The 27,262-nt window shown below is 40.0% G+C and overlaps 1 protein-coding gene across 3 annotated transcripts; it reads left to right on the top strand.

The window, feature by feature from the left end:
• The first annotated feature begins 611 nt into the window (after positions 1 to 611).
• On the top strand, positions 612 to 22,475 carry LOC132260183 (homeotic protein distal-less). Of its 3 annotated transcripts, none has more exons than XM_059758146.1 (8): positions 612 to 1,757; positions 2,958 to 3,133; positions 5,509 to 5,687; positions 18,412 to 18,541; positions 19,091 to 19,189; positions 19,422 to 19,602; positions 20,538 to 20,572; positions 21,192 to 22,475. In XM_059758146.1, the coding sequence occupies exons 1-7, from the start codon at positions 1,660 to 1,662 to the stop codon at positions 20,566 to 20,568; spliced, it is 894 nt and encodes a 297-aa protein (XP_059614129.1). In that variant the 5' UTR covers positions 612 to 1,659; the 3' UTR covers positions 20,569 to 20,572; positions 21,192 to 22,475. The 3 variants fall into 3 exon arrangements, with proteins under 3 accessions (XP_059614129.1, XP_059614128.1, XP_059614131.1); XM_059758145.1 differs by having other exon boundaries at positions 19,088 to 19,189; XM_059758148.1 differs by lacking the exon at positions 20,538 to 20,572 and having other exon boundaries at positions 19,088 to 19,189.
• Positions 22,476 to 27,262: the final 4,787 nt, after the last annotated feature.

The raw sequence follows: 27,262 nt of genomic DNA, 5'->3' as shown, positions 1-27,262 counted from the left end.
GGTGAAGAGATATTTTTCAATTAACTTTTTTCTGTGGAATTTGACACCGAAAAACTAGAGCACTACAGCAGAAGGTGATAAACTGACACTGTGAGTATTGCCCAATTCGCGAGATGCAATCGCTGGGATGCCTTGACGGAAATCGTGGCGAATGGATTTTCCCGGATGACCTCGCTTGACACAACTCACGACTCTATCGTGTCTGCTTGATTTTCCACGAATGCATCAGGTATAGTTGATGCATCTGGAGAGTCATTCATGAACATTGTCGAGGCGGGATTTGATTCTCGCACGCCTCATGCGACAGTGGCGTAGTTGAAGGTGATTTTGTTCAGTGTCCGGAAAAATTTTGGACAGCGCCTCAGAAGTTACATCGTTCCGGAATTTTTCTGAAAAGTGTCAAAATTATAAAGCGATTTATAAAATTTTTTTGAATCTGATAATCTACGTCTTTTGACGCGAAAGAGACACGAAAGCCATGAATTCCCGCCTTGTTGCTGTTGTTCAGCCAATGAACGTGACTCATGGGTGGGGTTTAAGCCCTGCTCAACGCCACAACAATCCAGATGGAAAGGACTGTGGTGTGTAGACTGATCACCGTCACTAGTCTTTCACGCACTTTGTTCGTGGTTGGTCGCGCAACGTATTACTGGGTTCTTCAGTGATAATTTGGCGTTGTAGGTGCACAATTTAAACCTTATGTGCTCCCTACACATATAATACACAGAGGAGACTCCACAATTGTATAGAATTAAAATCTTAACTCGTTCAAATCGGTCCGATTATATGATTATGGGTGAAGATATGTAATTTGGACAGTTTTTGCGACAATTAGTGACAATTGTAGTGCGTTCACATAACCTCCTCTCTCATTTTTCGTGCGATTCTCTCAATTTATCTCACTCTTTCACACAAATTGAAACCCCTTCGGAATTTTTGGATCACTTTTTCGGCGCCCCGGAAAATTTCCCGTGCACACTTACATCTCACAACAGCTCTTGGCTAATCAGTGAAATTATTCCGGAAAATTTCGGACTCTCAATGCAAACCGGCGGACACGCGTGTGCTGGCTGATAAGTGAAGTGGCTGCCCAAAGTTTTTTTTTGGATAAAGTGTCAGGAGAGTGAGACACTCGGTTTCGGAGTACCTGTGATTCATCTCCGAGCTGTCTCAGTAATTTATGATCAGCAATTAATTTAAAATTTAATGACTGCCGAGTGACACTGAATCAATTTACTGTGATCGTTGCCAAGTGGCTAAGAATTTGCAGAGTGTTGCAATAGCCGTCGGTCTTGCTCTCAAAGTGAAGTGCGTTCACACAGCGTATTTTTCGGTTTTTTTTTTTAATAAGGAGACAAGAAAAATGCCACGTGATTGAGAAATTAAAGAGTGTCCAGAAGACAGAAAGTCTCGATAATTGAATACTAACGCTGAGAGAGACAAGCTCAAACCTTCCGGTGTGTGAAAACTGTGATCAGTGCCGGGAGTGTGACTACCCAGCAGGATCTGCCCTCAGGCTGGTGTCGTCCGGTGGCCGCTTTTCGTGCAGCGACGGCGTCCGTGTACTTGTGAAAAGTGGCCTCTATAGGCGCCAACACGCTCAATTTCACAGACCTGGGGAGCCCTTACGAGGGCCCCCCGAGCACCCCTCAGTCGGGCATGGATGCGCCGGACGCCCCGCACACCCCAAAGTACATCGATGGGGGTGCGGCGACGGCGCCAGGGAAGTCGGCCTTCGTCGAACTACAACAACACGGGTTAGTGTCAAACCTGAGTGATGAGGATAGCATTGTTTGAACGTTGGGATCAGTAAAAAGTTGAAAAATTTCGAGTTTAAGCGAGATCAGTGAGTTTGTCTTAGACCAGAGGTTGATACCATACATCGAATCATATTCGTACCTTATCTGATGAAAAACAGAAGTTATTGATTATATGAGTTATGAATTTGTCATTTTATTGTTATGCGGAATGCCAAATCTCTTTTGTTAAAATACTACAAGAACAAATGTATAAAATTGAATCAGGATTTTCTCAATTGTAATCCCACTTCTGATATCTGTGAGTTTTTCAAAATGAAACTAGTCAATTCTAACAGAAAATTAGGAATTTGAGTGATGAGTATAAGTCGTCCAAAGAACATTATTTGCTTAGAAATCAGTTTTTGCAATAAAAGAACTTATTGAAGCTATTTAGAAATATATCGAAAAAGATTATGATCGTGTACATCGAATAGACGTAAAATAACTTCGAAGATTCGAAAAAAACTCATTTTATTTTATATGAAATAGAATTTCTAAATTCACAAAATACTCGGACTATAATCGAACCAAAAGCGAAATGGTCATTGCGCAAGAGTAACGAAAGAAGTATTTTACTAAATATGGTAAAATCAATCAGCCAATGAGACAGTTGAGGTGAAGCATCGGTTATCGAGTGATGGTAATTTACGAGTCTTCCGCTGGCCATATTCCCTTATCAGATGCCTCTTAGCCACATGGACTGGAAGCTGCGATTTCCATGTGCGCGCACCAAGAGTTATAGATCTCGTTCCCAGATAAGCGGACTGCCATTTGTCCACGGAAGAATGGGAGGGTGATGCAACCGGAGTGCACGTAGAATGGCGATATGATTGATTTAGAGTAAACAAAGTTGCGAATATCCAATTCAGGCATAGGCAAACTCACTGTGACACGCTGAAATTTATTGACATTCCACATTTATGTTGAATACTTCCGAAGCTGAGGGGACAAAAGCGCACCGCGATGGAATTGAAATTGTCGCCGAACGCAGCATTGCAAAATAGTTTTGTAAAAATTCTTTCGGGGCGAGACATGCATTTCATGGGGATTTTGTTATAATATGTAAATGACAGGACTTTTCCAACATACTTCACATGAGCATGAGTTATGTCGCCCTCCGGCCCGACGGTTTGCGTTCATGTGTTCTTGTCGTTGCAGGTACGGTGCCATTCGGGGTGGTTACCAACACTTTGGAGCTCAGGGTGGTCAAGACTCCGGCTTCCCCAGTCCACGTAGTGCTTTAGGATATCCATTTCCGCCAATGCATCAAAATTCCTACTCTGGCTACCATCTCGGCAGTTATGCGCCGCCCTGTGCCAGTCCACCCAAAGACGGTAAGACTCATTAGCATGGTAGTTTGCAAGTGGAGTGAATAAATCACTCCGCCTCGAAAACACACATTCCTGGACGTTTTCGGATGGCAATTAATCAAGTGGCATGCATCTCTTATCACTTTGACACCGCTTAAAATGACTTGGGAAGTTGAGTAAATATCATCAGCATAATTTTACGCTCTTGCGGAAAATAGTAAGTCGATCGTCTGCAGGGCAATCGCCTCTCAGATTGCTTCCTTATGACTTTAGTTCTTGCATTTGAAAGCAGCTTTATCAAAATCGTATATAAATTTAATCCACATTTGTGTATTATCTAAACAATTGTTGTAACTAAAATAATCCGAAATTACAAAAACATTATTCTGAGCACTCAAGTGATCTTTGTTTGACACTTGTTTGAGCCATTACAACAATCATAGGAAAGAGGAAAACCCTGAAAGTAACGCTCAAGTACTTCCTAGTCCTAAACAAGCTTAAGAACTGAATCTGAACTATTGCGTTTAGCTGACTTCCACGAATTTGACAATATCGAAGCGTCTAAAATACATCGTATCTCAATTTCTCAAGCATCAAATCACGAATGAAACGAGAGAGAGAAGATTGCACATAAGGTGTACAATAAAATTAACCACAATATATAATAAATATAAAAATAAATGCTTACGTGAATGAACTGTTTAAGTAATTAAATGTGATCGGTGGTCGTTTTGAGCGAATGAATGAATGCAGTGAGTGAATCAAGTAAAAAGAATTGTAATTTAATCGCATTAATTAGTCAATTGTTAACTTTTGTCGCGTGTTTTATTGCCTTTCTTACACTGCTGCCTGCCAATATGTATCTTCTCTAATGTGCTCAATCTTCCGACGCTTTTTATGCCACTGCCTATCAATGATAGCATAGCTTAAGTGAAATTTAATTGCATGCCGAAAATGGCACTAGAACCCACACTTGTGGGCCGTGGGAGTGCCATTCAGGGGTGCTGCAGAGCGTGAAGGGCTGAAGCGACGCCACCCACACAATGGGTAAAATTGAATTAATCGCAATGTGTCTGGTGGCGTTGCATGAAATTAAATTTAGAGCTTAAAATCAAATTGGTGTAAAAATAATATGAAATGAATTCAGTTATTGACTGTGGCACGCAATTCATCGGTGCAACATATGTTCCGTTTGGCTACGATTCGTGTTAATTTGGGGAAAGGTTGTTTTGCTACTGCTAAACAGCTACAAATAACTCATATGCAGATTTCCATTTTTATATCGTTGCCAATTCAGCATTGGATAATCCTGTCCATCAATTCTGCGCTCCAATATTTGCCGTGTGTGTGGTTTATGGGTTAGTTTAGTGTTCAATAAGTCACGCAGTTTATCACCGATAGCAATCACAAGCCCATCAAACTACTTATTCTATTAGCAAAAATTGCCCACAAGAGCTGCAACACCCATTCTTTCACGTTATGTTGCATGGCAAGGTCTTTCGGGGAAAATATGTGGCAAATTTCACCGTCAAACATCGCGAGATTGTGATCAGACAGCCAGACAAGGGGAGGAGATTCCACGAAAATGATGTACGTTCATCTGGATTGTTTTCGTGTAGAGCCGGATTCAACTGACAAAATGCAAATTCCTAAAATCACAGTGCAGAAAGTGTAATATTTCTGAGAAACACGCGGTTTTTGTTAATTTTTTTTGTAAACAATATTCGCCTAACGACATTAGAACATTTGTAGAAATCATAGTTAAGTGCTAAACATCAACACTCAGAAAAATCTGTTGATATCTACACATTATGTAGTGCAAAATACATTTGACTTTCTGGATTCTTAGATTTCGCAGTGTAATTTATTTTCACGCATCCTTTCGTGGTATTTTCAAAACGCAAAGAACTTATGGTTTTATTCAGCAATTGCATCAGGGTTAAAACACTTGATTTTTATATGCTCTGCTTTGCTAATCTAAAAGCGTTCTTCCGTACTTTTCCGCGAAAACACTAATTATAGTGTACACTCTCCTGAGCTAATCTTCCCGACTTCGATGCCTAACAGCACGTTTATTGGCATGTTTTCCGAAACTATCAATACACGAAAACATGGAGTGATTGAATGTGAAAAGAATATACAAATAGCACTTGATTGAATATAGAGAAAAGAGTGTGTGCTTTCCCCTGGGATTTTCCTCCTATTTCCCTTGTCAGACAAATTGGTAATTGACCGCAGAGCATATGTGTCGAATTTGGCGGGGTTTCTGTTACTTTCAAGGGGTTCCACTGAGTCGATAAAGTCCCTAATTGGAGTGTTTTATTGTAATTTGATCGCCATTCAGTGGCGCGCGACTCAAATCAAATCTTTCACTCGCTCTCTCTCTCTCTGTCTTGCAGATAAATGTGAAGATTCTGGATTACGGGTAAATGGAAAGGGGAAGAAGATGCGGAAGCCACGAACAATATACAGTTCTCTGCAGTTGCAACAGTTGAATCGACGATTTCAGCGAACACAGTATTTAGCACTGCCCGAGAGGGCGGAATTGGCCGCGAGTTTGGGCTTAACGCAGACACAGGTAAGTCAGAAAGACATCACAAAAGATACCCTCGGATCACGATAAATCACTATCGACATAATAGTGGCCCCAAACGCGGTGGCAGATAAATTGAGGAAGTGCGGCACAACATAACATGACATCTTGAAGTTTTCATTTAATGCAACTCTCCGGCATGCACTTTGCCAGCCCTCAAATCGATAGGGGTGTCCAGGGGGTGGGTTATGGGCAGACAGGAGACCCCCTTTAAACTGTGTGTTTTATTAAAGAGGCTCGGCGAAATGGCTGAGCCGCACTCGTGAAGTTCTATCAGTCTCTATACAAAAGTGTTACAATTCAATTATTTATCGAGTTTGTTGTCGCTGGATTCATTTCGAAATGCTCCTCAGGATATGGCTTAATGGAAAATTCATTCACTTCTGTGGTCGGACACTTTTTGTTTCGGTTCATTATCTGCCTAGCAGGAATAGAAACTTCCCCGTCACTCTGATGACAAACTTTTTTGTCCAACATTCGCCATCAATTATGGAAAAATATGTGGAACTGGAGTTTCTATGACCAATTCGGGGTGGAATAGATTTGATTTAAAACTGAACTGAAGTTAATTTGACATCGCAATTATGAGAGTCTTGTATTCGGATTCTGTGCCTTTTCCGTTAGTCAAATGAACTTAAAGTGTTGTGAGGGATTAATGCACCTTTCCAAAGAGCCTAAGATCATTAAAATTGGACATTTAGATCCCGAGGAAAAGCGATGATTTGAAATCCCAGTTCCTAATTTCCAGGTTGTTCTCCATTGAAACGGAAAAGATTTCAACTCTCAATTGATACTCGTGAGACTCACTTTGCCTTCCTTTTCCTTTCCCCCACCTTGACAGTACTTGTGAAATTGAACAAAACACAATTTTGAGAACATTTCAAGCATTAGAGAGAAGGCAGGAGTCTCGAAGGGGGCATTCTATCTCATTGGCGTCAAACATTGCGTGTCTGGCCGTTGATATCTGTCCATCCATAGCATTGAATTCCACATTGTTAGTTTCATATTCATTTTTACATTTTTCAAACACAAAATTCACCATCAACTTCCACTCTGCACATGTTGGTGGGTTTCTTCAATACTTAATAACGGCTAGTCGCGCACTTTTTGCGCCACTCACTCATGCTATAAATATGACAAGCATGAGTTCGCCTTCTTTGCCCAACATAATGCATTGTGCGCGTCTATGCCTTCAGGAGCTGCGCCCTTCCGGAGCCCCCGAACCAAGACTGTGTGTGTACGACGTCTTTCTGGGCGCGCAAGAAGGAGTTAATGTGATTAATTAACTTTTCAAGGCTCTCCGGCGTGCAGAGACCAAAAGTGTTAATGTTAAATTGATGTGAACTTGATCTCTTAATGAAATTTCTATTTCTATTCTCTATTTCACATCATTCGCGCACTCACCAAGAGTCCGGCCTTCCATTTCAGTGTCCTTTCATTTATGCGCATAGTTGGAAAGTGGGTGTGAGACTCACTGTCACCAAGCAATTCCCTTGACTCACGATTGCCTCATATCCATTGCCCAGAGGAAAGGAATCAATGCCTGGTGGACTTTCAAAACTCAATAAATATCAATTTAGGGGAAATGCTTCACCCTCTCTAAATTCCCCAAATATTTCCGCAATTCGCTGTCGCGCCTCAATTTTTTTTCGCTATACCTCAAATTGAATTATTCGCGATGGGGTGTATTTATGTTTCGTGTGCGATCGAATTCCTCCTATTATTTTGCATATCAACTAGCCAATTTGTGAGCGAGACAAATAATCACGAGTCTCATCCCATCACATGGAAAATAACACGCGGTGTCTCATATTTACTGATTGCATCGCCGTTTTGGATTTATTCCACCCTTCAATGGAACCGTTCGTCTGTTATTAGTCCTAATTGGTGTAGGGTTAAATTGTTAATTACTCGACAATATAATACCGCCGTCTCACATTCACAAGAAAAACCTCCACTGATGATCAGAGAATTTGATTTTGCCTTTAATACCCTGCAAAATCAATGAGGAAGTTTCTGCGTGTGCGCCCAAAAAACAGTCTAAATCATTTTGCTAAGAAGCCTCAAAAGAAACACTTTTTGTCTCAACTCTGCTGTGCAACAAATGATGGACCATCAATTCATGGGACCATTAAAAATAATTGAATTAAGAAGCACGCCCACCACTAATAAATTAACTCTCTAGCATTTGTTCCCATAACAATTCCTCGACAGTGTGTCTGTCTAGAAAAAACACCGCGACTTGTCCCACTGTTAATATCACATATTCTGGTATTTTATTAACTCGAATTTGGACATTGAGCGCAATAGGGAATGATTAATTGTTGACTTTTATTGTTGCCGCAGAATTACGTGGAAAATGGCAAAAAGTCCCTCGTTTCTCCACTTTCTTCGCCAATTCGTGAAGATAAACTGGCCGCGTTACTTAATGACGCACCGTCAAAACGTCGAAGGGTGAAGTTCTGCGCTAGAAGAAGGCCTGAAGGGACACATTATCCCTCTTCTCGTGATGAGATTTTAATAACAGAAGCTCGAGGGCAACTCTGATATCGAAATAATTTGAGAAGACTTTTTGCATGGCTTATGTCAAAAACTGAACCCTTTAATGGCGATAAACATTCAAATCTTTTGTGCTGAGAGAAACCTGGAAGAAATTGCGAAGATTTTCACTGAAGGAAAGCAACCAAAATTACGTTTAGAACAGTCACTGTTCGCGAGAGTCTTTTTCTCCAAATTCTGGCAAAGGTTGCTTGAGCGATTGATAGAGCGCATGTTGTTGAATGATGGAAGAATGCCCAGATCTCCATGACTTCCTCCAAGCAAACAGCACAAAAAGCTAATCAAATGTCTGTTAAAGCGTAACATCATTTGTCAAGATTCGATGGTTGGTCCTTCACCAGATTTTTTGATGCAATCTCCCCAGTCCGAACAATCGAGGAAGTGGGAGAAGTGTAGCAATTATTGAGATTTATGTGGCCGGGGAGCGGAGTGAGAGAGCGAGAGGGCAGCCCAGAACGTGGGGGCATAGAAGATTGCGCAGATTCCTGCTGTTTTCTGGGCAGCCGCTGGCCACGACTCCTCAATGGCAAACAGTAGCCGTGGTAGCGTTCATTTGTCATGGTCATTAGTTCTTTGTGCCCATCTGAGAGTGAAAAGGAAGCTCCACTGTCTTCGAGTGTCTCTCACCTCACGGAACTCACCTCTCACTTCATTGTATCGGACGTTATGAATAACACGCGATTATAAATTGATAATTTGTAATAGACTATGCGGCTCTCGAGCTCTTCACGGATGATCTTCTTTTGACGCTTTTTTGCCCATCGGTCACCCCTTTTCGGGCGTAATAAGGCGACGGATGAGATCTCGCGAGATGGAGAGTTATTAATTATTCCCATTGGCTCCATTGGCATATGTATGGCAACCCTGTGAGAAGAATTGAGAGGTGTTGATGGGGAATTTTCATCGGCGGGCGCGACTTCATGCTGTGACTCGGGAAATTGAAATTAACGAAAAATCTTAATGATTCCCTCCTTGGCTGTTATTTATCTGCACAAATTCATCTTCAACCATCGTTGGGCGCATTAACGGCGGGAGAAAAATGGAAAGAGATAAATTCATTGAGTGAATCGAGCGTGCGCGGGAATGGGTTCATCAATGGGAACTTTCGCAATTAATAATTTAGTGAGTGAGCGAGAGAGTCTGAAAAAATGGCAATGAATTATTTATTAAGTGTTGTCGTTGCTGCATCACATCGGATTGTATATACTTTCGTTGAGCATTGCGATTCTGTTGCACTTCTTGCGCGCGTCTCTGTGGCGCGAGGGTGGCCCACAGATTAGATTTATGGTAATTCATGGTGATTCCTTTTTTATTGGATTTAATGTGGTTTCACTGCACTCTTTATTGCATGAGAGAAAAGTCCCTTGTTTGCTCAGATGATGGAATGCCAGAGCGCGAAGTCTAAAGTGTGAATTTATAGTGCGATTATGATTAGTAACTTTGTATTTTTTTACAGTTGTCGAGCAAGTTTCTGCCACATGCAAGTCACACATTGGCAAACTAAGCACGTCTCTCCATAAATAAGGGTTGCCAACATGTTTAATGCTCTTATGCAAAACTGCAGTCACTCATTTGTTTGAGTGCAGCCGGAAAAGTGCAGAGAAGAGGAAATGAGGAGAGGATCTATCAAAATTCCAGTGCTGAGCACCTCTTCAATTGCAATTTCACTAATTGATTCCTCTCTACGTTAACAAGGCCATCGCGCGTGCACTTCTCGCCCCCCCTCGTCCGCGGCGCCCCCGAAGGGGCGATGAAAGAAGGCCTTGGTGGCGAAGTCCTTAAATTACCGGTTACTGGGTGATGCTAATAATCCTAACTACGCAATAATGATTATTATTATTGTTATTTTATTATTGGTCTTATTACTATAATCAAAACGCGCCAAACAGATGCATTTCGTGTACGAGAGAGCTCGAGGGCGTGGAAAGTGCCTCTTTCGGACAACATTCCAAAACAGCATCGAGCAAAAAGAATCTTCTTGTGCGCAGACCTCGCAAGTCGGGTGGAGACGCGGTCAGAGCCGCAGAGAGATCGTGGCATCGTGAACAAAAAAAGAGAGTCCAAGAACTCCCTTTGGGACGACGCGAAAAAATGAGGCAATGTGTTCTTGAGAGCAATTTTTAATTAATCATGTATTGCTATTCCCTGATTTACAAGTCAGTTTTCTCACATAAAAATTAATATTGATATTTGATAGATAAGGACTAACATTTCCAAGAATATAAGTTTTTAATATTATTAATTTGCTTATTTTTTGCGTCTCGCACCGCGAGCTGCATCGGTACTGTGCGGATACAGCGCGTTGAGAGACGATGAAAGAGACCAGAAAATAGGGGAGCCACAGTTGTAGGTGGTGTGATTCGGAAGAGGACCAATGCAAGTGTTGAGGTTAGATTTAGTGCCGCTCGATGACTGTTCAAGAGTGCTGCTGTCGTTATTAATATGCACACAGAGTAATCTGTAACAGCGTTAATCGAGAGTAGAAAGTGCGGCTTTTTTTGCAGTTGACGATATATAAAATCTTTTCAACTATATAATGTTTCCCCGGCGTCCAGTATGTCTTAGAAAATATTTCACATTAAGCGCAAAAAGTACCCAAAACCGTTTATCTTAATTCGACTGACTGTCAATATCAGTGTCTCCTTGTCCGCCGTTGCTGGCCGCGAAAAAAAAATAAACGACCAGCCCCGAAAGGAGGGAGAAAAGAGGAGATAAAGCGCCTACAGAACGTAATGCAGAAATTTTATAAAACTCAAGGAGGTTGTAAAAAAATGTTAGAATTTCGGATGGTGTCCAACCCACTTTTCTTCCTTTTGATCTCCCAGTCCCGATTTCTGTCGCTCTCTTGGCGAGGAGGTTCCCGCAATGCTTCAGACAGTTTCCAGGGCGCCTTCCGCTCCCTCCGCCCAAGAAAAGGCCCCCCGTCTTTTCGACTATATAAGCAAATGAGGTGAGCAGAGATTTGCAACTTTTTAAGCACACTTTTTTCTCTGCGCGTCCAAATGGGAAACAATGAGTTTTACATGGCCTTCAATTCACTTTACATTCATACCTTCTATTGTTGGATGAGAGAGAGAGAAAAATTCTTGTAAGTAATAGATGCAAGTTTATCAATACAAACTATCTGCTACAGTGTGTGTATTAATAAATTGTCTATTTAGGAATTCAGGTGCACTCCCACATTTCATGCCAGTGAGAACGAGAAAAGGTGATACATCGCCGAGAACCTCCAAAATACTCGCGAACTCACATAGGAAATGCTGTGCATGTGCTTTTCCACGGAGCAGATGGGGAGTTTTTTTTATTGTGCACACTGAGAGTCAAAAGTGCCTGTGTTTTGGCACAGTTTGCCAGGTTTATATGATGTAGTCATTTGAAGATCATTTACGCCCGACTATTCGCTGTTTTAAGGGCCGCTCCTCGCGAGAATGAGTGAAGAAGTCGTGTTTTGTGGGATTTCTCTCCAAAAGTTCGCAATCAAATGTACTTTTTCATCAAACACCTTCACAGATCCAGAGAACGGGGGATCGTAAGGGGCAAAGGGCGAACCGAGACAAGACAGAAGGAAGGAAGGAAGGCCAGAAAAGACTGAGGCGCCTCTCTCCTTTCTTAACACACTCTTTAGTCATAATTTCAACTCTTCATTGTTCCTCTTTTTTTCCTCTGCGAAACTCTGTTTGCCTTCGCAAAAAACCCCTTTTATGATCTCGCCCTTCTATTTCTTTTTATCTCAGATCCTCTCCAAGTCAATTTGAAGGCACGCCGGGGCACTGATAGTGGTGACTTACAGTGCCTTAATGAGTGATGCTGCGATCTGGACTTGGCGAAAAATTAATAAAAATCCACTTCGCGAGTTGGCATAAATATTCATATTATGCTGGGATCTTCGCATGATTTACACATAACACAAGGAAAAGAAATGAAGAAGTGTTCTTGGTGGAAAAAAGCGTAGGATTTTTCCTCTTTGGGCCGCCAAAGTGGCGAAACTGCATTATATTTGCATATATTCCAGTGGAAAATGGAATAGTGATGAATTTCATAAGAATTGGCCGTCTCGATGATTCACGTTATATCTTCATCTCCGTCTTTCAGCGCGCCGTCAATACGTTGAAAAGTTCATTTACGAACTACGGAGAATTTCAATGCGAAACTGCATTTCTTGCTGAGAAGTGAGATGGGAGCTTTTCATTCTCAAAGAGGGAGAAAGAGAGAGAACAATGCAAACACTGTCGAGCGAAATTGTGAAAATGTTATCAATTTTATTAAAGTTTGAATTTAGAAGACGAGTCACTAAAAGCACTTTTCGCTGAGTGTAAACACACAGTGTCGTTACAAAAAATAAGCACACTTCTTAACAGTGTCCCATAAACAAACATTTAAAGCAACATTGACTAAAATCAATATATAATATATAGTTTTTAAATTCTCATCTGCAGTTTTGGTTAACTTTCATATCAAATGATGATCGAATGAAATTAAGTTTCCCGTTTGTGTCAGTGAAGGTAGACTTATTTAACTGGCAAGCACTGTGAGATTGAGCCAGAGGATTCTGGTTTTCGGAGTTTGTCTGAGTGCATTTGGTGAGCAATTGTGTGGCAATTGGAAATCCACTGGCAAGTTGCATATAGCATCATTTGAGATCAAGATTTATGGCGAGCCACGGAAGAGGGACAGCGAGAGGTGCTCACGAAGGAGGTGAAATGAGGGGCGAGAGTTGTTAACAAGCAACCAATGTAAATACTTGCAGACAACTTATTCAATTGCATTTCGCGAATTCAGTCATTGAATTACACCAACTTTACACGAAACCACCACACGTTTGAAAGTCAATTTGAGAATGAGTTTCTATCTAATTTATTGCACCGATTGGGTCGGCTTGGGAGGGTTGAAAGGCATCCAGAGGTTGGCTTCTTGCATTTTTCAGGCCCTTGTCTTCACTTGTTGGCGCTCAATGGTTTTTCTACCTAATCTTGTGCGCCGATCGGACAGGAAGAAGGGCTTTTCGGAGTGGGAGTGCGGACAGACAAATTTATATTTTACGACACGATTCCCGGGCGAAAAACTCTCCAAATTTAATAACAATAACGTTTCTTCTTCCTTTTATTTCACCCATCCAACACGTGGGATAGAGCAATAAAGCGTTATTTACAGTGTGCACAGCGCCTAATGTTATGGATGAATCTCTTATGGTAATAAAAGGGTGGAGAAAATCCATAAATTAGGAAACATTTCAAGCGAAAACATGAGAGTCAAGAAGTTGCGCTGTAGTGCAAAAGGGATTGTAAAAATTGTCTCCGAAATATTCCGTTCAATTGAGTGATTTTCAACATCATATAAAAATCAACAGTTGCAAGCAAAAAGACGCCAACAAAGAACAATGCCAATGGAAGAGGAGAAAAAACACACCGCGCGTCCACATGCCCAAAACCCAAAGCCTACCTTCCAAAATCTCTATCGCGGGAAAACACCACAAAATATAATACACAATGTTGAAGAATGGTGTGACAAAAAACCTTATTTTACTTTGAGGACAATTATTTCGGATTCTAAATCGGATAATTCATTTTTACTCGAAGCACTAAACTGTGACAGTATTTTTATATTATTTAATAATTTGTCTAGGTGAACAGAAGACTTGTAAAAAATAACATTCACCATAGATTTTCTATACAATTGCTGTGATGGCTACAAAAAGAGACTTTGGATACCCACATAATTGTTCCCCACGTGAACGATGGAAAAGAAGAGGATAAGGGGAAATTCGAGGTGAATTCCCATAGCATGCAAAGTCGCATCCGGTGTTGCTGAAAACCATCAGAGTCACTCTCTGAGCCATTGATTGATAGAAAACTGCGAGAGTCCTGGCGAAGTCCTTGCGGAGAAAGAGCGTGTCATTTGACCCCGTGGTTGGCATTTAAATATCGTCGGATCTTGATTTTTGAGTGACATTGAGGGTGAAAAAGAGATCAGAGCTCGACGAGTGAAGCAAAAATGGTTATATGACAATGCGAAAGCGTGAAAATCACAATGAAATCCTGTATTCTTTTGATGTGCAGCCGCGGAGGCATTTTTCCCTCTTGGCCACCAGACGACCGATGGGGACACGCGGCCAAAGGGGGCGAATCTCTGCCATTGCGTACTCGCGGTTCAATTGTTGGCCATGTGCACGGCGTTTTATCTCAGCCGAACTATGCCCTATCGGAATTTTGTGATGCTCCCCTGGCCGCAGTGCCGTACCAGTTGGCATCCAGAAGATGCGCCCAAGGTCCCTCGCATTGCTTATGCGAGCCACACAACACACCGGAGGCCGGTGAGTGACAAGGCGAGCGGATCGCCTCCGCCGGTGCTCTCTTGGGCCCTCTTGTCACGTCCAGCCAGTCCACATCTCTTTTCTCATGTGTGTTTTGCCACCGATCGCCACGGATCGGCACCGCTGAATGAGTCCCAAGGTATTTAAGGTATTTTCAAAACTCCCCGCTTCGGACCAGAAATGCAATCTCTTCTTATATTCACCTCTCGAACACTTACAGATGCACATTTATGTGCATGGACGGCAAATACAAAAACATCACACGCAAAGGCGAGGGGCGAGTCATTGAGAAAATTGAGGATTAGTTAGAATTATGTTCCGGCATCACAGAACATACTCTGTTTCTCCCTCTGTCCCGCGAAGTCTTGGAAAGTAGAGCAAAACGGAATTCTCGACCGCCCCGCCCTTCCAAATGCCCCGCCCAACGCACGTGTTGTCTTCACTTGTTTCTCAACAGCTGTGAAACTTTGGAAAATATCACAACATTCAAGCATTAAATACTCATTTCTTTCATATTGTATCTAGATACATAATGTAACAATTTTAGCCTAGGAATGTTTCTAAGTCTGTATTACTTTATTTATTACATCAAATAGAATTAATTATGGAACAGAATGATTCGAAAAAAGAAACTTCTTAGACAGATTTCTAATAAAAATTTTATTTTTTCATGATTCTTCTGCAATTTCCAAACTTTGGGGATATTTTGAAAATCTCCACACGGCATATATGGATATTTTTCTCAAAATTCTGTGCTTCTTGCTTTCTATTCGTATATTTGAAGAAAATGCTGTAATTCACCAAATAGAATTATCTTTTACTGCAAAATAAATGTAATTCTTTCAGCATGAAAATATTAAAGTTTCAGTCTAGGGAAAGACATTGAATAGAAGAAAATGCAATTTCAATTCTCTCCAGCACTTTTGGCACACTTCAGTGAGTGATTTTCGTGGAAATAACTTTTCAATGGAACACCGAGAATATTAATTGGTCTGTTCCATCCTCCATGCAATATTTATCACCCAGAGTTCAATTTATCAGTGAGAAATTTGGGAAATGGACATGTGATCATATTTTTCCCGCCTGAACATCATGCCAAAGTGTTTCCCGCGCGGTCTAATGAATAATATAGAATCACGAGAAGAGTGTCTCGTCGCAGGACAAAACGGGTTGGCGTCCACGTGGAAGGGAAGCGTAATTACTTCACTCGTCTCACTCTTAATTGTATATCATTAAAAGAGTGTTGCTATTGGATAATGGAAACTTTTGTCATATTTCTTCACCTCACAGTGGCTATTATGAAAATTTAGTTTGGAATCGTGTCGGGAAGTTTAAAAGCGTGTAAAAATCAATTTCTATCGATAATCATTACAATATACACTATTCTATTGAATTATTGTAATTAGCCGAGATATACTTTTGTAGTTTGATTACCATCGACAGTAATATGAATTTCACTATGAAATTGCACACGTGGTGATCATTCAGGGTGAAAGATTTGCTGTTTTCATCGACAGAGATCGCAAAGAAAACCGCTCATAAATTATTGCAAAAAAATTCTAATGATATTCTTACAAGCGAGTGATCTTCCATCGATCCTCATGCAAATGATATGAGATGTATTTCTCAAAGACATGCATTCTCATCGATCCGTGGGAAGATTCAGCACGGCAATTGTTTAAATCTAATCAATGACGATCGCATCTCGCGCAATCTCTGACGCTGATCTGTGATCGCGATCTTGGAGTTATCGGGAAAAAAGTGTCTCCCAGAGGAAAATCCCCGAAAGTCATGCTACAGCTGCGTGACTTTCTTGGAAAAGCCACAAACGACAGAAGGTGTCGAGTGGATTTGTGAGAGGATCACTTCCACGTGCGTTTTGTTGTTGCATCTCTTAATTGGCTTGCTCACCGTTTTTCCACTCCATGTTGTCCTTGATAAAGAAAAATTCCATTTTTTCGCATTACATTTTCCACTCTCCTCTCTATCTCTTTCCCGTTTTGAGATTATACCCATTTGGCCATTTGTTGATTGTGCTAAGAAGCGATTGTTTCTTGCTTTATGCGTTCACTTCCCGCTGTTGCAATTTATTACGCAATTTTATTGTTACGCGACTACCAGTGCCTTTTTTTTTACTCTTCTTTTACATTTTCCTTTGCGATGCCCGTTTCTTTCACACCCAAAGCACAGGCATTAGTATCGATATATTGTAGAGACGTTTGTCGCTGGGAAAAGGCGTGCACATTGACTTCTCCTATGGCAAGAAGGCGAGAAAATGCATAGAGGAGAAGAAAAAAACAGAGAGGAATATTAATTATTAATATTTTACATTGCGTTTGTGCTTCAATTACCTTGACAAAAGAGTAATACAGGTGATGCTGTGCATTTTAATCAGATCCAATTCACGGAAAGACCCCTTCACACACCGTCTTACGAGCCTCTCCCATATACGAAAAAACGTGCGTGCTGGATGTTTTATTGTCAGTGGATGGAAATGTTTTACTACGTTGTATTTTTTCTTCAGAGGTGATGAGACCACAAACATTCTGTATCAATCAACAATTTGACTTTTATTGCCCATGGAATATCTCAAACACTGGTAAACATAGATTGCTACTAATTTCGCTACAGTTTTCCCTTCACGCAAAAGAAATTCTTCGTGTCTCGTCAGCAACTTGATGGTATGATGTGGAAGAGTCCATTGAGTACTTGCCAGAGAGGGAAATTCACTAAATAGGGAGAAACTAATGACTGAAGAGGGTTAATTATCTTCAACTTTGGCCAATGCTGTCAATCTGGCATCGATATATCATTGCGATGCATTGTTTCGTCCTTAAAATCTCCTCAACTCTAACGGAGAAATACATAGAGAATACTTCCGTAAATAAAGAATAACATTTTAACATAGTGTCATTACAGTCAAAAGCCAGCCAAAAGAGAAAAAAAAACCTTGATTGATCTGTAACTATTAGACTTTCGCTGTGAAGAATATAATATTTTACGACTTGTTTTAATTGTGTATTGCGTCTAATTCTATAGCTTCAGGCACACACGATACTTATTCGCATTCTTCACTCCTTAGTTTGCCTCATATATCCTTATTGGTCATCACAGTTTTTTCCTGAGTATTCTCCTACGTTCCCATGTTCGCGTCTCCACAATTTTTTATATTTCATTACATTAATTCCTCAGTGGCAATAGATGAAATATTGGTTAATATTTACCAGCGGAGCATATTTTTCGCTTGGTAGGTCTTGCGTAACGCCAACATATCGGAATGCCATTTGCGTCGGGGGTTCCCATAAGCCATGCCACAAGAGTCAATTGATGGAAAGGCCGGAGAGATGCTCAGCAGAACAATTGTCCACTACTCAAATTGGAGAGGAAGTCAAATGACAAACAGAATTTTTTTTCACGTCTTTCGCGATGCATGACAATTTTCTTCATGTTCGCCGTGGACTTTCTTCCATGGGAATAAGAATGAATGTATAATGATGATAGATTTGTCTTTCGTCCATTTTGGAGCCTCGCGGTGCGAGTGTAAGATTGATAAGTTTCGCCAGAGATGGAGTGTTGGCAAAAGAGTGAAAAAGCCATGGAAAAGCGTGTCCAAGAAGCAAAAAGCAACTCTTTTCACTGTGTTGGTAACACATGGCAAGAGATTAATGTGCTGATATCCACATGAGAGTCGCGAATGAGGGACCTTGTAACAATTAATCATTTTCTGCCTCTCGGTGTTGGGTTGATTTTTCTTGCCGAGACAAAATAGTGGCGCTGGCGAGAATTCAAGACACAGCTTTTCAGCCATGCATTGACCTCCTCTCTTTCTGTCCTTTTCAGGTGAAAATTTGGTTTCAAAACAGGCGCTCCAAGTACAAGAAGATGATGAAGGCGGCCCAGGCGCCAGGAGTCGGCAGCGGCCTGCCTCTAGGAGCTCCCAATCCAGGCTCTCATAGTCCGCAACATCAGGGTATGTGCATCCCGTCTCACAATATATTCCAGATAGGCAAAAGACCTTAAGCTGCCGCGCAGAATTCTTGCAAAGTCAATGAATCGATCCGGATTTGTCTCTCTCAGATCTAATGTAGAGCACTCTCAACGTGATGAGGTGACTTCAATGCATTGAATTTACATTAATGATGTTATGAAACCAGCGAGAAGGTCTCTTTTTCTTGCACCTCTTTTGACCTTACATGACGGCGAGAAGAGCAAATTGCAAGTTTTTCAACAAGACACATCGCATTTTTTCTTGCTGAATGAGGTTGCGATGATGCGATAGGAAGACTTCTCTTCCTATCCAAAGTGCTTTTGAATTTTAAAAGAGAAAAAAATCACATGATCTCTTTTGTACACAAACACAGTGCATACCGTTGAGTCGCGCCATGCAAAGTGCGTGGCAATTACAGGTCTTTTGCTATCCAAATTCGAGCGATTAGAAACAATTACTGAATACTATGGCATATTTATCGGGCTAAAATATTAAATGTGGAATAACAAGGCGATTTAATTGTTTCAGCAGGTGGAGGAAACGGCTCGAGTAGCGGCTCACCTCCACATTTCCTACCTCCTGGACACAGTCCAACACCATCGAGTACACCGGTATCTGAGCTTTCACCAGGTACGCCCCCCAAGCAGTCCCATTCTAACTAGTCCAATCCGTTCTCGATAGCCGAAAGTGAAACGGCGCACTTTTCGCAATCCTCCCATCGGTTTTTTCCAACTCGTGCCCCTGGTACAATCAATTGGCTCAATTAATCACAATACACACCTCATTATGCCCCGCACTCGTGAAATTTTAATTGCGCGCCTTTGCGTAAGACAAGGTGCTAATGTCGAATCCCTCTGTTCAGGTCTGAGTCCGCCAGCTCAGGTGCCGTGGAAACAGGAACCACCTCATTGGGGCGACCACAAGCAGCCCCAAATGACAACACAGCCACCTCACGCACCCCCTCAAGCGATACACGCACCCCAGATGAGTGGTTACGCGCCGCAGTATTGGTATCAGCCAGAAACAAATCCGTCATTACTAACGTAAGTACCATTTGCATCACCCGCCATCGCACTTGGCATTGATACTGGGTCGACATCTTGAGGACTTTAGAATCCCGAACAGTTTGAGGACCATACAAAAATGTTGTATTTCAAATGCCAACCGATGGAAATCACATCACATTTGCGAGAAAAGAAATAACACTCATGTGGAAGGCGAGATTAAATTGATTCATCCACAAATTGCCACTAGGCAATAGGAATCAACTGACAATTACAACCGGTTTGCTCGATTTGAATTTCCGTTTAGGCCTAATTGATTTTTTAAATATGTAATAATGAAATGCAGAAAAATATGTAATGTCAATTGGGAGTTTTTCAGAGTTTACAGGAGAATTTTGACTTATCTTATTAATTATCTTTTTTTTAATAACCTATAAACCCTGTGATGGCGATGAGCAATTTCATTTTTATATGTGTTATTTCTTTTCTGAATATTGTATAATTTGTGAAAACAATGTTAGGTCAAGTCTCGCGATGCCGACCCTACCCAAAAGCGTCTCCTTGGACATTGCAAGTGCCGAAAATGACCTTTTTCCATCTGTCAATTTTCGTGAAAGTTAAGAACAATTATAAAAAAGAGAGTTACCCTCATTATCGATTGCCTCACATTGTATTTCATTTCCCTGTTTAGTCGTTTTTTATTTTCGTGGCAACATTAGTTGGTAATTATGGCAAAAAGAGTTATCTTAAAAACACACAATTTGCAATTGGCATATGTTTATTGGGTGTTGGATAATGTTTTATGCTCAATTGATAGTAAGAGTGCTCATAACACTCTAATGTATATTCAGTTAGTCGATAATGAGTTATAAAATATGTGGGATCACACCTGGAATAGTGACTCTCTAGAGACTTTAATTGCACGCCAAAATGTTTCACAATCATAATAAAAGTTTCTTTGTATCTCTTTATAGCTACGAACGATTTATGACAACATACACATAAATAGGTGATTGACGATTTACTACCTTTTCGAAGCTTTACTGTGTGACAGAAGTCGAATCTGTCTTTAAGGGTGGCAAATTGGAGAGATTTTGCATGGAACTTCCTCACATTGAGTCAATTTTTTTAATATATCTTGCACAATATCTTCACATGGTTTCTGGGCTTGCAATTCATCCGTGAATTGTGAGTTATACTTTCTTGTTGCATGTTTGAAAAAGTTTCGCGATGGTATCTGGACGAAAAAAGGTTGATGATTGAAAATTTAATCGAAGAACATGTTCGACAGACAATCTAAAGTGCCTCATTTTCACGCCTTCAGTGCATAAAAGAGTTTCTTTTATTGCAAAAATCTACTAAAATGATTATAAGCGATATTTTGTTGAAATTAGTACTACATTTGGATCACGATATCAAATTTTGTAACGATTAAAGGCCGTTTAATGTTCGCGTTTTGTGAGAAAATCGCGTGAAATCGGGTTTTTCATCACGAAAATCTCTCCAAATTTCCACTCTAGCTTTTCATTTCAATGTCCAAGGATTGATTTTTTTTTTAATTTTCTACCACCGAAGCTACTTCTTTCTCAAATTATGCTTGACCGTTCGTCTTGTTTGTTTAATTGCAGAGTATGGCCTGCCGTTTAACACACAACAGTGACATAATTAAAGCACTTTAGATATATATAAAATAATTTTACATAGTGAAAAAAGTGAACATTTTATGGGGAGTAAAAGAAAGAAAAAACATTGAAAGACGGAATGGATTCCTCTAAATATAAATAAATCTTTTGTTAAAATGCTGGACATGTAAATTTTTGACCTCTGGCAAATGCAGTTTTTTTTAATAAATGAATTTACTGAGTATATTATTAAAAAAATGGTTTTAATAAAATCATTGAGAGAGAGCTTAACTTAAATCTCTAACATGGAAGATTTATAGGAAAGAAATTTGTAACATATTTAAACGGATATAAACAAGTATAATCTCTTTTAGTTAGATCTCATTTCCATATAATTTTCTTTTTTGCAAAATGTATAATGATGAGAAAGGAATTCCGGATTTTATAGAGATATTGATTATGATTTTTCTAGACTAATTACTGAAATCTGCTCTGTGCAATATAAAGTGAGGAAATTTTATAGGTAAAAAGTAAAATATTTAAAAAGACAAACTTTTCTTTGGCTACAATTTTTGTTTATTTTGTTCTGAGTGAAGCAATTAAATTCAAAAATAGATTTTTGAGAACGAGAAATTCAAAAAAAAAAATCATGAAAAATCTCTGGCTGTGATAAAATATTTCTTAGATAACAACAGAAAAGAACACAATCTGAAATATTGTGAGCCAGAAATTTTCATCCTGAATGACAAAATAAATGCGAAAGTGTAAACAAATTAAGGATATGATTTGTCCAAGTATTTGTATTTCTTACTGTAATATATTAGCTTGTAATGAGAATGAAATTACAATTTACATGAGCCGGAATGATAGAGTATGCAAAATTTAAATAATTTCTAAACTAGACTTAAGACATAGATATTGATTTTAGTTTTTAAATGAAAGTGCGTGCTAAGCTATTCTTATTGATGGACAGACAAAAATGCTATGTGTACATTTTCCTAAAACAAAAAACCTGTTCCAAAATTGAAAAAATTAATCATTCTTTCTGTCAGTATTTGTTCTCATATCGAAAAGTATAATGATGAAAATGAAATGTAAATTGCAATGTGATTCAGTTACATAAAACATAAAAATAGCGAGTATGAGAAATAGGTGAAAATAAAAAGGAAAAAACATTGAAACCAACATTTTCTGTATAGATTTTAAGGCATATTGTTTGTTTCAGATAGAAGAAGAAATGAATGTAAAAAATGATGAAAAAGGTATTAAATATGTATTATTACTACAAAATCCATGATTTTTTTTCAAAATTTCACTCCTTTTATTTCCTTCTGTTTTTAAACTTTTTTTTATTGTGCATTTTAAGTGCTTGGAGTTGAAAAGGTAAGTTGTGTTGAGTATTTTGAGACTAGAGCGGAAGCTGATACAGTTTCTTTTAAAGTTAACCCTCTCATTTTCACCGCAGCAGACAAAAGAAGTGTACAGATGCCTTTTGTAAGGCCCTTCCCTCGACATAATGGCTCTCAATCCCCTCTCGAAACACCCTCTAAATATCCCTCAAAGTGAGACATTGCAATCGCTTCCTTTTACTGGCGCAAAGAGTTCTTTGGCGCCTCCCGACTTATTATTAATTCATCTCATAATACATCTGCTCTTTCTCGCAACAGCCCAAGATGTTCTACTACGACCACACTCAGAGTTAGGGTACTTTTGAAGTTAGGTTGGCTGAAAGAAGTCCGAAATATCACTTGATTAACTGTAAACGCATGTGTGGAAATGGCCTCGTGATAATGATGATCTCTGGGCGCATGAATATGGATGTTTTTGGGATGCAGTGGAAGAATAAATTGTTGGCATACACAAGCGAACAATCTCGCGAGTCATGTTTACTTGTAACAAGAGCGGTAGCAAGTTCTGCGATGCCTCTTCTTCTAGGGTGAACAATCAGAGGGAGAACGCGCGCGCAAAAAAGCGGAGAAGAAATGACAAAAATTTCGGAATGCCACCGTAAAGAGACCGCCACATCGCTGAGACAATAGGTCGTCGGCAATTTCATCAACAGCTTCGAGGGCATCCGAGACATTTGGCTTCCACAGGGACATCGCGCGAATGTCCCCAATTCTGCCCCAAGTCAACCAATTGTGCACGCAACCGCAATCTTCCACATCATGACTCACCCTGTGCAGTGAATTCTTCATGAACGAATGCTCTTGAGGATGTGTTTTTATTCTGGCGTGGTTTGTGATTGTCCAATGTGGGATTTTGCACATTTATCACAGAGGTCTTCCACCTCCGAGATTCCGCGCAGCTCTCAAATCAATCTCCCGGCAAAACTATCTCGCCAATCTTACTTTATGGCCTGAGAAAAGAACGCCTCTATTGGCACCAATTTCACCCATGGGCTCTAATAACTTTCAGACATGTCATTTGATGCGAAACTGAGAGCATTTGCGGATTACAAATTGCACATTATGCGCTGTTCCAAGTGTCTCAGGTATGAATTAAACTTTGGTGTATTTTTAGAAACACTTCAATATTTGCAAGTTTGTCGATTAACGGTCGATTGGGTTAAGTTATTGACGTCTCATCTGAATGTTCTCATCTTCTGATCTGTTCCTTCTGGAAATGTGTAGAAAGATGAATCTCATTTGCGTTCCCAAGCAATGCATTGCAGTCTGAATGACACCTCGATCGGACCACCGTGTGGCTCCATTAGACTATGAATGAAAGCCTCGAAGGGTCCTCAATGACTAATCCGGCTTGTGTATACAAACTAATGCACATCAGCAGTGAAAACACGGCCATTCATTGCCCTCGCCGTGTCAATAAAAGTGCCCTAAATCCATTGTTGCAACTGAGACCCATCCCAGAATATCAGCATGACGTTCCTCATCTCCTACCGTGTGTTGTTCACTTGTCGACCCAAATAAAAATTGATATTTATGGGAAATGATTTCCAAGCGCATAAGAGTCCGTCAGAGGGAGAAAGAGTCCATCTGCCGGCACTTCATTCGTCTTAATTAATTTGGTGGGTCTCTGTTTGTTTCCCAGCCAGAGGTCAAATGTTTTCTCCGGGGTCAAACAAATTGCTGGGCATGTTATCAAATTAGCAGACACATTGTGCTGTCCGCGTCACACCAGAGGATGTGTCTGAAAGTGTCATCTAAAGCGTCTGCATCTAGAAGCGTCTGCGAGGCGAAGGCGAGCGCCAGGGGCACCCTGTGAGGTTGAAGATGGAGAGGAGAATATTCTCAGATCCCCCATTTAGGCATGTGAGATGTAATTGAAGCATCAAAAGCATTTATTCATTTTAATTCTGTTAATTTAGTGGACCCACTGTTTGGGCGCATTTATTGTGAAATGGATCACAATCAATTTCCTCGTAACGTGGACACAATTTCACAGTCTGAATGGGGATTTGAGAATAGTTTCTCTGTATACAATTTACAAGAGCAGTTGCTCGCCCCTCGACTGAACGATAGATTCGCATTGTCCTCAAATGGAATGATGAACCCCTTCACTCTCAAATATCGTGTCCCGGTTTCGCTGCACGAGGGACTCATTGTCTGCGCGATTGAGTGTTTTATATTCATTTGAGAGGTGTGGCCGGTGCTTTTTTAAGATTTCCGGGACTTCTCTTGTTACACGACAGCGCAATTCTTAAGAAACACACTCGCAACGTTTGTCCCGCCAAGTAACACAAATCCACACGAGAGATTTGCCATGCGAAGAAGCAAAAAAATAGGCAATAGCGTGGAAAGGTGTTTCATCGAGGTATTTTGCCCTTAGAAATCACACAACCCTCAAGATGTTTTGCTGTTTTTTCGGGCACTGTGGCTTGTCAGATGGTCAAAACCCACTCGAGGAGGAAGCAAATTTCCCATTAACAGAATTAAATAATTTTCCATGCTAATTTCAGCCAAAGACGCGACCGTGAATGTGAAGTTACAACCGTTCGTGCGCTGTTTTTTTTTGAGAGGATCAAATTAGGGTCACCAAACTAATGCTCGTAGAGTCTCTTGATCACATAAAGAGAAAAGTAAATTATTGGTTTAGTATTTCAACGCGTGGCGAACATCAGATGGTTGCAAATTTCCGAATCACTTCTTCACGAGGCGCGCTCAGGCAAGTTTTAGGGCGACAAAAGTTATGGGTGGAATCATGAGGACCCTAAATGACTATAATTAGAGCTAGACTTCGCTCTCGCCTCGTGAAATTATTGTCACTCAAGAAAAACACAATGAGCGTTAATTTGCCAATGCAGTGACACATTTCTTTGCATGAAGTTGCATAACGATTGCTTCGCTTTGTAGTGAAATTTCGTCGGTTTTGACTATGATTTATAGGAGACGAATTTGACCTCGGCAGAGGTATTTTGGACAAAACAAACTATTAAAATTGTGTGAACATAGGAATAAAATATGATTCATGCGCGCGAAAGTTTATTTTTGCCTCCAACATTTCTCATTAAACAACCATCGTAACAGCAATGCAAAAAGAATTAAACAAAAATACATTCGACTGTTTTTTATTCTCAATCAAATGCAAATAAGCATTACTCTAATTTCAATCAGTGATTACTAAAAACAACAACAATTTTCAAATAATTTTATTAATGACAATTTTATCACAAAGTATTGAATTGATAGGATGAATAAAAAAAACAAGGTAAATTCAACATATTCCATCAATATGTAAAAATCAGAAAATTACCAAAATGCATATGTACGACCTTTGTTTGTGGAAGCGACGATTTATCAAAAAATTCAACCAGTCGATCCAGCACAAATCAGTAATTAATCCATTGAGAGGCGCACTTTTTGTGCTCAACTTCCATGAATGGCGCAGAATCAGTGTTTTCCCGTCAAAGTGAACCCGAAAAAATGAAGCACCATTAATTGAGAATTATGTGTTTAAAGCACCGTAACCCCTTGAATCAATCAATCAACAGGAGCAACTGCTGAGAATCAAAGAGATTCTAATTTCCAATTTTCAGCTACTGCCTATGCGGCCGACGCAGGGAAAAAAGGGTGAAAAGTATTTTTGACAAATGATCTCGCCGTGGACTGTTGAAAGCGATCGACACCTCATGGGCTTCATTAAAGCCCATCCCATTGAGCCGACAATATCATCAGCACACAGCGCAAGAAAATTGTATGGCATGCAAAGAAGACGGAGATAATATATTAAAATGGGGAAGTTAATAAAAATTATTACACAATAGTGCCAAGTTCTAATTAAAAGAGATACGGAGGAGGCAAACATAAATGGTGTTGAGTGCCAGTCTCTCACAAGAATTCATTGAGACATTTTCTCTCGCGATGAAGAGTCCAACATTTAAGAGTCATAAATTAACTTTCCGAGTCGTCGTCACTTGCAGAACACCACATAAACCCAGTGAATGCCGTGATTGACTCAAATTGAACTTAATTCACTCTTCCTTTTGGAATTGTTTAACCAACTTAACTTACTTATCGCTCCGAACAGTCATATGATGGCATATGGCATGGGCTTTTCTTTCTCGCCACCCGAAAATCCTCCGGCATTTTTTCGTGCTTCTCGCTCTCTAAATGAAAATTTACACTGCGAGACGTCATTTATTTTAATTAAAATCTCACTCTCGCTGAAGTGCACTTTAGCCGGTCAAGAGCTGGAACTGCGACTGATGGTTTTCGGGGGCAAATCTCAGACAATGAGCAGTTCTAATTGATGGCAATTATGCAGAGGGGCAGGAGTGGAAGTTAACTATGTAGAATTATGTGTCACACTAGTTTAGATTATATTGATTCTGCTGATGTGGTTAAAAAAGAGATTTAATTTTTTTTGTTTAGATCAAATGAAATGGCCTCAAGAAAAGAAGTTCATGAGAACAATTACTTTTAGAATATAAAGTGTAATAGTAATACTCGCATTCTTTACCTCTTTGCCATGAAATCCCACAAAAAATACAAAGATAACAATTCTAAAATCACAATTTCCAAGCTGAAAAATTGCAATAAAACCGCAGAGCTAACGACTGATTATAAATTCATTCTCAATTGATTATGAATTCAATCAAGTTGTATTAAGTTAACCGT

This window comes from Phlebotomus argentipes, unplaced genomic scaffold, assembly GCF_947086385.1.
Source record: "Phlebotomus argentipes unplaced genomic scaffold, Phlebotomus argentipes genome assembly scaffold_18, whole genome shotgun sequence".
Lineage (NCBI taxonomy): Eukaryota > Metazoa > Arthropoda > Insecta > Diptera > Psychodidae > Phlebotomus > Phlebotomus argentipes.
This window is presented reverse-complemented; position numbering and strand designations above follow the sequence as displayed.